The sequence below is a fragment of the Pseudopipra pipra genome, chromosome 12 (genome assembly GCF_036250125.1).
Source record: "Pseudopipra pipra isolate bDixPip1 chromosome 12, bDixPip1.hap1, whole genome shotgun sequence".
Taxonomy (NCBI): domain Eukaryota; kingdom Metazoa; phylum Chordata; class Aves; order Passeriformes; family Pipridae; genus Pseudopipra; species Pseudopipra pipra.
The window spans coordinates 13,247,936-13,259,371 of NC_087560.1; the positions used below are offsets into that span (position 1 = coordinate 13,247,936).

Consider the following 11,436-nt stretch of genomic DNA (forward strand, 5'->3'; position numbering starts at 1 on the left):
GCTGGAGGCAGCCCAGCACATTCATGTGCCTCTGTACCCAGCCAGCAAGGCAGGCCTGCAAGCTTTGCACGGCCCCAGGCTAGAAGCAAACTCTGGACTCTTTGGGAAGGAAGGGGGGGTATTTACCTCCCATGTGTGGCTTTCCCATGTCCCTGGGAAGTCTCCCACCCCTATGTACAGGCAGCACAGCCAGGAGCAGGGAACCATGGAGTCATGTTGGGTTCACACCTCTGTGTCCTGCACGGGGTGGTTGGAAGCTGAAGGCATTCTGAGCCACGTGCCAGAGGTCTCCCTGCCTCACACCAGGTGGTCCAGGACACACAGCAGCCCCATGTCAGCAGGCTGCCTGGATCACTCATCTGCACTGATCCCCTTGGTTATTGCCTTGTCCTCTGGCACTTGTCCTCTTTGTTGTCCTTGTCTCATCAGTGTGGCTCATCCTTGGTCTCCAAAGTCAATAACCAAGACCTGATATAGCTCCATGCAGGTGATGTCTTTTCTTATTCCAGTCAGTACCACAAATGGATTTGCTGATGATGGAATGAGTTGTCAGTGTGCCTCCCGTGCAGCGAGGCCATGGAGAGCAGCATTTCAGTTGCTGGCAGGTCAAGGAGGGCAGTTGTTTCTCTGTGAAGCATTTGTGAGCTTATATCTGGGAAACTGTGTCCTGCTTCGGTCCCACCAGCACAGGAGAGATCGACTAGGGTCCAGCAGAGGATCAATCATTGAAAGGATAAGCATTTAGAGGAATGGAGCACATGCTGTACCGGCACTGACTGGAGCACAAACTCTGCTCAAAGGTGCACAGAGCAAAGGTAGAAGATGGCAGGCACCAATTGCAAGAGAGAAAATTCCTTCTGGACATAAGGAAAAGCTAGTTTACCCTTATTATAGTTAGCACAAGTCCCAGAGAGATGGGAATCTGGTCCTTGGAGATTTTCAATACTGAAGATCTTAAGCACCCTGATCTACCTTTGAGAGTAGCCCTACTTTTCAGTAAGAGTTGAGTAATGCAACCACCAGAGATCACTTCCAACTTGATATTTTCCTCCATTTCTATCTAGTCCAAATGCCTAGAGCTTGCCTAATGCAGTGTCTGCCCTGACCCTCAGCTAAAAACCTCCTCACCAAGACCAATGAATCCTCTTAGAAACTGCAGACCTGGCCAAACCAGATTGTTTAATGCAGGATTTGTCCCCTACATCTGCCTTCTGCTCCTTCTGCTCAATAAACTCTCCTGGGGAGAAACTATGTTCTTGATCTGTGTTAGGCTTCCCAGCAGGGGATGGTATCCTGGTCTGCCATGGGGCAAAATAGGGGCTACAGAAATGCAGGAAGATTTTAATATCTTGGGAAACTCTGCCTGACTCTGCACCTTCTCCCTGGCTGCTCATGATCTGTTGCTTTTGAGCTGGTGAAGTCCAAAGGCAGCTTCTTCTCATCTTCTCCTGAATGAGTGGTGTTAAATCCCCGTGCATCCCAGCTGTACCACAGGCTGTGCAGGGAAGACAACAAAGGGGATTTTCTGCCATCATCTGTTCCCAATTACGGTGGCTTCAGGGAACTTTTTGGCCAGTTTCCACCACAATCCGTCAGCTTCCAAACCCACGCAACTGGGAGGTGGGGCCTCGTAGTGGTGGTAGTGGCCAGAGCACAGAGCATCACCCTCAGAGGACCCGGGTGAAGGGACAGTGCAGCCACCAACCTCTGCTCCTGCTCTGCTGGGAACGGGCTGCCCCTCGGTGAGTAGCCTGTGCCCACAGCTTCAATGGGACTGGGGGGTGAAAGGAGGGATCACCCACTCTTTTTAGATTTTCAGAATTTCATCTGCTGCTAAGAAAAGGGAGCCTGTGCTGGGGCTGGGAGCTGGAGTTGTGTTTTCGGCTGTCACCCAACCAGGAGCAGTGGAGGGGAGTGTTTTGCAGTGCTTTTGTCCCCTGCATCAAGCTGGAGCTGCACAGGAACAGGCACTGACATTACAAACAGCAGATGTATGAGGAGGGGATGCTGACCTCAGCTGGACATCTTACCACATCCCTATCCACAGCTCCTCTCTCTGCTCTTTCTCAGCCTGAGTCTATTCTTATGCACATCTGTCAGCACCCTGGTTACTCTGAGTTTGCTTTTTATCCTGCCTGTACTGTAACTACTGCTAACTAGATGTCTCTCAGCTCATTTTGTGCATCTTTAGGTGTTAGGACACACTGTCAGGGGAGGGCTGTGTGGAGACATTGGTTTTACAGCTTAACTGGTAAAAAGTCAAGCATTGGGCAATGCCACCTCCACTGCACCCATGGGAGGTGTGTGTCTCAGCCCAGCTCCCAGCCCTGCTGTGCTTGGAGGGGTGCAGGACTGAGGGAGGGAGCCTGAGCACAGCCCTGCCTTTGCAGTGGGGTCTGCGGCTCCCAACTTTGCTTTGCAGGTGGATGCGCCACGATGACAGTGAAGAAGAGTCAGACTCTGCAGAATGGAAGTGCCAAGGTGGGTGCGGGAAGAGGGAGAGAGGGGAGGGCAGAAGTGTGCCAGGGGGCCAGGTAGCACATACAACTCTGCCAGGTGAACAGCAGTCACATCTCACAGTCCCACATGTCACTGTGTTATCTCTTTATGGATCTTTATCTGCAACAGTGTAGAGCATCATCAAAGGGAAAAAATAAACCTTTTTGCTTGCTTGAAATTAAATAGTTCAGATTCCAAAAGGTTAACCCTGAGCTGATGTGAGCCCTGATGTGACAGCTGCCGGCAGTGCCTGTCCTTCATCCATGGCCCCACTGTAGCCCCAAACCTCCATCAGACATGGAGTTTTCCACCAGAGTGGAAAGCCAGAGGGAGAACCCAGACAGTTGGGCTTGGGAAATGGGAAGAGTAGGGACTGTCATCCCTCCAACACTGCCTGTGATGTCCCCCTCCTTCAGTGGCAGCAGACAGCCTGCTTGTCCGTGGCTATGTCTTACAGGACATAGATAGGAGACCCTCAATAGGGTTTGAGAAATGGCCTTCTTCAGTGCAAGCCGAGGTCCTCTGTGCTCTCTGAAACACATCAAATGCTACCAGTGTGTGGGTGATGGGGCATTCCTCAGAGAAGGGCTGTTGGCTAACTGATGCCCATCTGATGTGCAGGAGAACGTGCTGCAGAGGGTCCTGCAGCTGCCAGTGGTGAGCTCAACCTGTGAGAGCCTCCAGCGGACCTACACCAGCACCAAGGAGGCCCACCCACTGATGGCCTCGGTGTGTGAGGTGTACGAGCGGGGCATGCAGGGCGCTGGTGCCTTGGCCATGTGGGGCATGGAGCCCGTGGTGCGCAGGCTGGAGCCACAGTGTGAGTGCCAGTGCTGGGGGGCATGGCAGGGGTGCCCACCAGAGCCTCCCTTGGTGGGACAGTGATGGCACGAGCATGTGCCTGGACAGCCTGGGGTACTTTTCTTACCGTGCTTTTGCCCAAGGTAGTTGCTGTGGCCAACAACCTGGCTTGCCGTGGCTTGGACCACCTGGAGGAGAAGATCCCTGCCCTGCAGTATCCAGTTGATAAGGTAAGTCATAGGCGGGGCAATCTGGAACCCCCGCTCCCACTGCAGACCCCACAGCACATCTTCTCTGGTCTTGTTTCTGGATGGTGAGGGGCTGCTGGGTGGAAAACAAGGCAGCCTAAGTGAAGGCTCCCAGACACAGATCAAAAATGTCCTGTGTCCCATTCCTGCCAGCTACTTCCAGCCCAGGCAGGAGAGAGCTGCTATGCCCCTCTCCGAGCTGTTTACTGGCATGGCTATGGCTGGGGTCCCTGTGGTTCCCCCAGCTGTCCCATGCCACCCCAAGCTCACCAGCAGGGCTGTTCTCCATCTCTCTGCTGGCAGCTTGCATCTGAACTGAAAGACACCATCTCCTGCCCCCTCCAAAGTGCCAAAAGCACCATTGGCAGCTCCATGGATAAGATCATAGAGCTGGCAGCGGAGGGCTATGAGGCCACCAAGAGCACGGTGGAAACGACGGCAAAGTACACAAGGAAGAACTCGGTGACCCAGATGGCAGCTGCGGGGGTCGACACAGCCCTGGGAGGGCTGGAGAAGTTGATGGAGTACCTGCTGCCAGAGGAGGATGAAGAAGCAGGTAGTCCTGATACCTAAATCCCCTCTGAGGGTGTCTGGTGATGGCTGGCTTGGCAGCTCCTCACTTGTGGAGTGTATGAGGCAGGAGGCAGCCCCTGGATTTTGGTGTAGGGCTGCCTCAGAGGGTTGTCCCATCAGCTTGTAATCTTTCCACCATTCTTCTGCCTGTGCTCTTCTGCCTTTTAGATCAGAAGCCCAAAAAGAAACATCAGTCAACAGCAAAGGTCTCCCAGCAGCAGGCCAGCACTGCCAGCTCTGCCAGTGCTCCCAGTGCTCCCAGTGGTTGCAGCACACCCAGTGCACCCAGCACTCCCAGTTCTCCCAGCACCCTGGGCCGGATTGGTGCCTTGGTTAGCTCTGTCTCCCACCGTGCTTACCAGCAAACCACTCAAAGCCTCCAGCGTGCCAAAACCAAAGGGCAGGAGCTGGCCACCTGGATCCCCATCGTGGTGAGTGCCAAATCCCACCTACTGGGTTTCTGCACCCCATACCCTCTTTGGAGCTAATTTTCACATGAGACATTGCAGGCAGCTTGGAGGAAGTCCAAGCACAGAGTATGTTTCTCCTGCTCAGCAGGACAAGGTGGGGCCATTGGTTCCTGCGTGATGTTCACACACAACCATGTACCACATCAGTGGGACAAGTTATTTTTAGCAGACTCCCAGTGTATAATTGTTGATTTATGGCATTGCCATAACATCCTTCCTAAAGCAAAAAGCCCCTCCAGAGACCTAGAGGGGATGAGGAAACAGAGGCCCCTCTCCCACCCCGTGCTGCAGTGGGAACCCCTTCCCTGGCCTCTCCCAAAATCCCAGAGCTCCCGTCTGCCATTGGGGTTTCTCCTCGGATACACAAATGAACTCCCTGCTCCCTGTGCATGCCAAGGTCCCTGAAAAATCCTCAGGCTAAGCAGGATGGAGTGGATGGGACCTGCCAGCTCCCTCTGAGAGATGGCTTTTTGCTGCTCTTCCAGGGCAGCCTGGCCAAGCCGAGCATACCCGCGGCACCGCCGGCCCACAGTGACAGGCAGAGCAGCACCCGGCGGCAGAGCAAGGCACCAGAGCAGAAGCAGGAGAAGGCAGGGAAGAAAGACAACAACCACAGCAAGGTATGGAGAAAAGGAGGGCAGTGAGCTAGGGATACCCCAAAGCATCCTCCTACCCATGGACCATGCCAGCATGGAGGCTGTTTCCCCTACACCCTTGGGGAACAGGCCCCCATCCCCACTGAACCCTGAACTGCAGCTTGGAGGAGATGAGTTGGGGGCTTGGCAGGGGGGCAGTCCCAGCAGTCCTCTTCCCTGATTCCCCAAAGCTGGGGGCTGTGGGCAGCCTCTGTACCAGGCAGGGTCACGCTGTCTTGTATGTTCAAGACTCCTTTGGAGCTGTGGGGTGTCAGCACAGAGCTCACAACTGAGCCCCAGAACACTCCTGAACCCCGCCCCCATGGTCCCAGAAGCAAGGGGTGGTGTGAGCTGGAGGGGCTGGGAACAGTCTCCAGCACTGGCTCCACTGGGACATGGGGACGGGAAGCGGCAGGTTGGGGTCACTGCCCTTCGCCTCTGCCTGCAGCGGAAGCACAGCCTGGAGCAGAGGGTCCCCGGGGGCCTGGAGTGGGGGGAGCTGGCGGGGACAGGGAGCAACCCTGCTGCAAAGGGCTCCAGTGGCTCTTCCAGAGCAGTGAGCTGAAAGCACTCAGGCTTCAAGCTGTGAAGGGGAAGGGGAGCCCAGGGCCAGCCCATCCCACCCAAAGGGACTGGTGGGGAAGGGGCCAGGATCAAGAGCTGAGCTGGTTTCTCTTGGCAGGCAGGGGAGGACCCTGGGCTGGTGGGCAGCGTGGCTCACAACCTGCAAAGCGCCTGCTCCTCCGGCATCTCCACTGTGAAGAAGGTCCCAGCCGTGGCCTGGGATGCGGCAGAGGGGTTGATCCTCTTCACCCCCCGCAGGCTGTCCAGGGCCATGGAAACAGTGGATGCTCTCGGGGGGACCCTCGTCAGTGCCCCTAAGCATCTGCTGGGCACCCTGTACAGCTTCGTGCCGGTGAGTTTGTCCCCAGCCAGGTCCTGTCCCTCTCTAGCAAACCCCATTTTGCCCAGCCTCCTCCCATGAGCATCTCATAGCTCCAGGCAATGTCAGGAGGTACCAGAGTGGGGAGATGGGGTGCTGTGAGGACACCTCAGTCCCACCCTCCTCCTGAAGCATCCCCCAAGCTGTGACAGTAGTTCCCCAATAGAAGCAATAGGTTGGACAGTGGTGGCACCTTCACACAGTTCATTTCCAAGCCAGGGTGTGACCACACATTTCTAGGAAGGTGCAAGTTCATGTTGAGACTATGTCCCCTCTTCTTTACCCCACCCTGTTGCTCCCCTGGGATCATTTCTCCACCACAGCTGCTCAGGGGTTGCCCCTCTGGGGGCAAACTGGCTTATCCTGAGGTTCTCCCAGTTTGGGGTGGGGGGCTGTGTAGCACAGGTAGGGCAGGGCTGGCAGGTGGGTACAGCCTGGCTGGGTCCTCACCCCATCTCTCAGCTCCGCAGGCAGTCAGTGAAGGAAGCAGAGGCACCCAAGGGCAGCAAGTCCGACCCGGAGAAGACAGAGAAGAAGGAAGAGAAGGAGGACACCAAGGCTGCTGCCCCCTCCGCTGAGGAGAAATCCCAGCTGAGAGGTGACTGGCGGTACCGTGGCCATCACCCCCTCTCCTTCCTGGGGCTCGAGGACCCCCTCTTCCTGCGGCACAGCTACTACCGCAGCCCTGCCTTCGAGCCCGAGTACCCCTTCCCGCGGAAATCCGCCTTCTCCCCCTACAACAGGCGGGTGAGTGAGGGCTCCTACCGCTTCAGCCCCGAGCCCATGTACAGCCGGGCTTACTATGGCAACCTCTACACTCCTGTCTTCAAGAAAGACTGAGCTAGTGGGGAGGACAAGCACATCCCACCCCCCTTCTAATCCCCCCACAGTACGCTTTGCCCAGGCCCCCTGCCAGCTGCCCACATGCACCCCTGTACCAGGACAGGAGCTGTAAGTGGTAGACAGGCCATAGGATGTGCATCAAAGTCAGGGTGAGGTAATAAAGGCAGACAAAAGCCCTGCTGCCGGAAGGAGAAGGTAGGGGGAGGTGGGACCAGAGGGGAGCGGTGAGGTGAAGGAGGTGTAGAAAGAGTGGTGAGACCAGAAAAGAGGAAAAGGGACCAGCCAGGGCTAGCACTGGGTTACCCTGGTCCCTGCTGAGCAGATAGCATGGACTTATATGGGCTTCACATTGAGAGAGCAGGGAGGACAGCAAAGCCATCAAACATCACCATAGCAAGCCTGGTTCCCTGTCCTTCCTCCCTCATCTCCCCTTGCAGGGCCCATCCCTGGCCACAGATTGCTCCTCCATGGAGGGGCTGAAGATTCCCACTGACCAGCAGGATTCATGAGTAGGAAAGCCCAGGGCATCTCCCTCCCAGCTGGTGGTGGGATAGATGGTGGGGTCAGGAAAATGACTGATGAAAACAGGTGGAGCTCCTGGAGCCCCTCTCCCACAGGATCACCTGGCTTCCCACAATGCCTTGTACTCACTGCAATAATAAACCTTCCTACCTGCTGCTCGCCCCATCTGCTCGGCTGCTTTATGGGAGTGAGACACCAAACCAAGGGAACAGAGTGGGGTGAGACCCCCAAACCAGGGCCAAGGGAGTGGGTGCGGGAAACACCCTCGGGTAGCTGCCACAGGGACAGTGGGTGCTCATGCCCAGCACAATACGTGCTTCTTCCCATGCCCCAAGTATGAATTCACAGCTCCAAGGAGCTAGGGCTTCCTGCCAAACACAATTTATTGCATTTCCAGAAGAACACAGCAGAGAAGTCAAGTGTCCATACAGCACACACAAACCCTCTTCCAACACAGTCTTCCCAGGGCATGAGGGGAAGGGTTTGGGGAGAGGCAGGAAAAGCCTCCAAGCAGCAGAAGGGTTCAGCGACAAGCTCAGACACCCCCTTTCCCACCTCCTTTCCTCCCCAGGGAGAGGCAGCCTTACAGAAGGAGTGGCTTGGGAAGGCCTGTGGTACCATCCCCATCCTGGGAACAAGCCCAGAGCCTGTTTTTTCCCAGGCACAGCCTGTTGAGCGCTCACTCGCACAAGGGAAAGGCTGTGATCACTGAAAGGCTGTGGGAGAGAGGACGGTTCAAAAGCAAGGTGGGTGGGATGGGAGGCATCAGCCCTCACCGAGGACCTCCAGGGTCAGCCGGAGCCATGGGCTCTGGGACACAGTGAGACACACGTGGGAACTGCCAGTGCCTCCCGGTAGAGAAACCCCCACCTTGCCAGCTCACGGGTGCTCCAGGGTTACTGGAGAGGATCCTGACGAGCATTTAACAGGAAAAAGGATCCCAGGGTAGGAGTGGAGAGACAAGGACTAGGGTGCTGTACAGAAGCAGCATGTCACCCCTGCTCACCGACAGCCTGGGCAGCTCCTGCTGCAGAAGCTGGGGATGCTGCTGCCTGGAGCTGTGGCAAAATCGCCCAGTGGTTTCCAGTGTTGGGGGATAGAAGGAATAAGCAGGAGGCACCTAAAAAGCTGGTACAGCAGAGAGTAGAGATTCTGTCCCATCACAGAGCCAAGAGTAATGCATTCAGTCCTTGGCTGCATCGGCTGGACACCCAGACCCTGACATTAGAAGGACAGCAAGGAACCCATCGTACTTATGGAAAGACTCACACCACCTCCAAGGGCACCCAGGGAGGAGGCCTGGCCCAGCCGGGCAGCACAGAGAGCAGCAACATCCACGCTGTAGCTCAGAGGGAGTCCGTTCGTTTGCGGGTAAACACAGCCGACATGGTCTTGACGATGCCACGGATCCCTGTACCCTTTTTCAGTGCCAGTTTGGTGTCTGGGATGCGTTTGGCCAGTCCATGGAAGACCATGAGGGCCCCATGATAAGCCTCAGCTGCAGAGACCTCATAGAAACCACAGTCTAAAGAGAGAGCAAGGAGCCGACCCTCCTCGCTGGACACCACCCGCTGGTGGTGCAGGTCCCGTTTGTTGCCCACAATGACGATGGGCACCTTCTCCTGGCTCTGCCCCTCCTTGGCTGCCTTGATGAACTGGATTTTAAGGGGCAGGATGTTGAAACTAGCACGGTCACAGATACTGTAGACCAGGACAAAGCTGTCTGCCCACTGGATTCGCTTCTCCTCTGAGGAGCCATCCTCTGTCTGCTCCTGGGGAAAGAGAAAAGGAAGGGCATTTTTATCTGGCTCCCTTCCTCCACACCTACCTGCTAGAAGAGGGTGCAGCAATCCTAAGCCTAACAAACAGCAAAAGGGGAGAGAGAAAGAGGAGTACTGAAAAGGCAGAGTAGCACCTGGAAGACCTCACCAAGGGGGACAATTTGGCCTTCAGCATCACTGTCCTCACCTCCTCACCCAGCTGCCAAGCACTGCAGGCTGTAGGTGAAAACAGCATGGGGACCTCAGAGCAGCATTTCCATTTCTCTAGAACAGCCCTGTCCTTACTCTGGGCTGGCAGTATTAGTGCTTCAGCTTCAATGTCCTCAGTCACAGGACCATGGGCTACAGTGACTATTGCTACCCTGCCAGCAATGCTGCTGCCCCATGCTCAGCAGACGAGAAGGGTTTGATCACCTCTGATGTGTGAGCTTTGCTCAACTAGAGCTCCCAGCCTGTGGTTTCCCACAGGTAACTTTCAATAAAGCGTTTCTTGTCCCTGGAGTGGAAATGGGTGACAGGAGGGGAGTCCTCTCACCTGAGAATTGGGGGCATCCCAGATGTGGAAGAGAATTTCTCGGCCATCCACCGTCACGCTGTGGCTGTAGATGAATTCTGCCGCCCCCCCCCCAAAAAAAAAAAAGTTATCCTCATGGTATCACCAGCTGCCACCTGGGACCTTTTGCACCCCAGAGAATCAGTTCTGGAGCAAAGAGATGGTTCAGTGAATAAATACAACCACTGAGCCTCTGGGAGAAGGCAAAGGCTCTGGAGAAAGGCAGGAGAGGATGTGCAGGAAGGAAATCCTGTGGGCAGAAGCAGGGCTGCCTCCTGACCCCAGTCCCTAATGGGAACCTGGCCTGGCACTCACCCATGTCTCCGTACTCCCCGATAAAGCGCCGGGTCAGGAAACGCACAGTCAGAGCTGCAGAGGGAAAGATAAGAATCACCAGAATAACCCTAAACCGGAAGAATTCTCCTTTCTAGATTCAGAGCAGAGTCAGGCACTATCCCCCTGTAAACTCCCAACAGCATGAACGGCTTCTGTTTTTCCCCTGGCCACCAGCAGTCTGCGAGCGGAGCAGAGGCACAGCATGACCCCACCGCATCAGCAAACTGCAGCTCAGTGGAAAATACCTTCCCTCGTCCCTCACCCGATGCCTACAAGGTTGTGCTCACCTTCCCCAGCTCAAATCACAAGGGGTCAGCCCCATCTCACCAGTTTGCTCCACAGGCTGCTCCCTGCAGCTGGTTCTCCAAACACTGATGCAGTTTGCAGCCTGGGAACCTCATGCTCCCAGCTCACCTGATTTCCCCACATTGTCCGCTCCCATAACAAGGACATTTGCTTCCATCTTCAGGGCAGTGGGGCCAGGCACCTCCATGAGGGCAGGGTGGTCGGGGGTGAAGCTGGTGCTCCGGCGCAGAGGCAGCCGGAGCCCCATTCCGAGCGTGGCCGTGGCTCTCCAGCAGTCCCAGCAGTGTGTGCACAACTCCTCTCGGCACAGCCGACGGTCCAGTGCTTCTCACGGCACCCAGGGGACCCGCGAGGACCATACCCCTCCCCGCAGCCGCAGGGGCGGTGCAGAGGGAACTGCAGGCAGCCGGATGAAAAACTTTGTCATCGCTCAGACTGTCCTGAACGTACGTCAGTGCCTGGAGCCGGCCGTGCCAGCCCCCAGCGCAGCAGGCGGCCGGGAAGCTCCGGCTGTCTGCACCAGCTGCTCTGCAAACTGCATCCCAGGAGGTGCCCACGCCTGCACCTCGAGCACTTTGCCCCTTGGCAGCGCCACGTAGCCCCTTGTCCCTTCCCCATGGCGACCGTGGGAATGCCCGCGAGGAGTGGAGGAGTGTCTGACAAGTGCTGGAGAGTCTCGTCAGGGACGGAGCACGTCATGAGAGATGGAGCCCCTTGTAAGTGACTCTCCAGCACCTCACGGGGTTGGGGAACATTGTTTCACGAGAGATGGAGCATCTCACGACTGACGGAGCGTTGTCCCACACGTGATGAAGTACCGCACGAGGGATAGAGTCCCTTGTGAGTGATGGAGCATCCTACGAATGATGGAACATCTCCCGAGTGATGGAGCATCTCTGGAGCGACGGAGCTCGTCGGGAGCACCC

General features: G+C 56.2%; 2 protein-coding genes across 5 annotated transcripts; one reads left to right on the top strand and one right to left on the bottom strand.

Moving 5' to 3' along the window:
- Nucleotides 1-640: 640 nt before the first annotated feature.
- Nucleotides 641-7,699, top strand: PLIN1 (perilipin 1). Of its 4 annotated transcripts, XM_064668991.1 has the most exons (10): nt 641-1,742; nt 2,391-2,481; nt 3,121-3,319; nt 3,448-3,530; nt 3,852-4,104; nt 4,290-4,552; nt 5,077-5,211; nt 5,909-6,142; nt 6,632-6,916; nt 7,450-7,699. In XM_064668991.1, the coding sequence occupies exons 1-10, from the start codon at nt 1,453-1,455 to the stop codon at nt 7,519-7,521; spliced, it is 1,905 nt and encodes a 634-aa protein (XP_064525061.1). In that variant the 5' UTR covers nt 641-1,452; the 3' UTR covers nt 7,522-7,699. The 4 variants fall into 4 exon arrangements, with proteins under 4 accessions (XP_064525061.1, XP_064525060.1, XP_064525063.1 ...); XM_064668990.1 differs by having other exon boundaries at nt 1,383-1,742; nt 6,632-7,699; XM_064668993.1 differs by having other exon boundaries at nt 1,383-1,742; nt 2,423-2,481; nt 6,632-7,699.
- Nucleotides 7,700-7,899: 200 nt separating this feature from the next.
- LOC135420972 (ras-related and estrogen-regulated growth inhibitor-like protein) lies at nt 7,900-11,095 on the bottom strand. The gene is made up of 4 exons (XM_064668995.1): nt 10,619-11,095; nt 10,184-10,237; nt 9,851-9,927; nt 7,900-9,306 (listed from the first exon to the last, which is right to left on the bottom strand). The coding sequence occupies exons 1-4, from the start codon at nt 10,755-10,757 to the stop codon at nt 8,881-8,883; spliced, it is 696 nt and encodes a 231-aa protein (XP_064525065.1). The 5' UTR covers nt 10,758-11,095; the 3' UTR covers nt 7,900-8,880.
- Nucleotides 11,096-11,436: the final 341 nt, after the last annotated feature.

What these genes read in the sequence shown, in the direction of transcription:
- PLIN1 (XM_064668990.1), top strand. Translation starts at nt 1,453, where the DNA reads ATGAGTGGTGTTAAATCCCCGTGCATCCCAGCTGTACCACAGGCTGTG. An exon ending in TGGGAACGGGCTGCCCCTCG is followed by an intron (nt 1,743 to 2,390) that starts GTGAGTAGCCTG and finishes CTGCCTTTGCAG; the next exon opens with TGGGGTCTGCGGCTCCCAAC. An exon ending in AGAGGAGGATGAAGAAGCAG is followed by an intron (nt 4,105 to 4,289) that starts GTAGTCCTGATA and finishes TCTGCCTTTTAG; the next exon opens with ATCAGAAGCCCAAAAAGAAA.
- LOC135420972 (XM_064668995.1), bottom strand. Translation starts at nt 10,757, where the DNA reads ATGGGGCTCCGGCTGCCTCTGCGCCGGAGCACCAGCTTCACCCCCGAC. An exon ending in GGACAATGTGGGGAAATCAG is followed by an intron (nt 10,238 to 10,618) that starts GTGAGCTGGGAG and finishes TTCCCTCTGCAG; the next exon opens with CTCTGACTGTGCGTTTCCTG. An exon ending in GGGATGCCCCCAATTCTCAG is followed by an intron (nt 9,307 to 9,850) that starts GTGAGAGGACTC and finishes CTCTTTCCCCAG; the next exon opens with GAGCAGACAGAGGATGGCTC.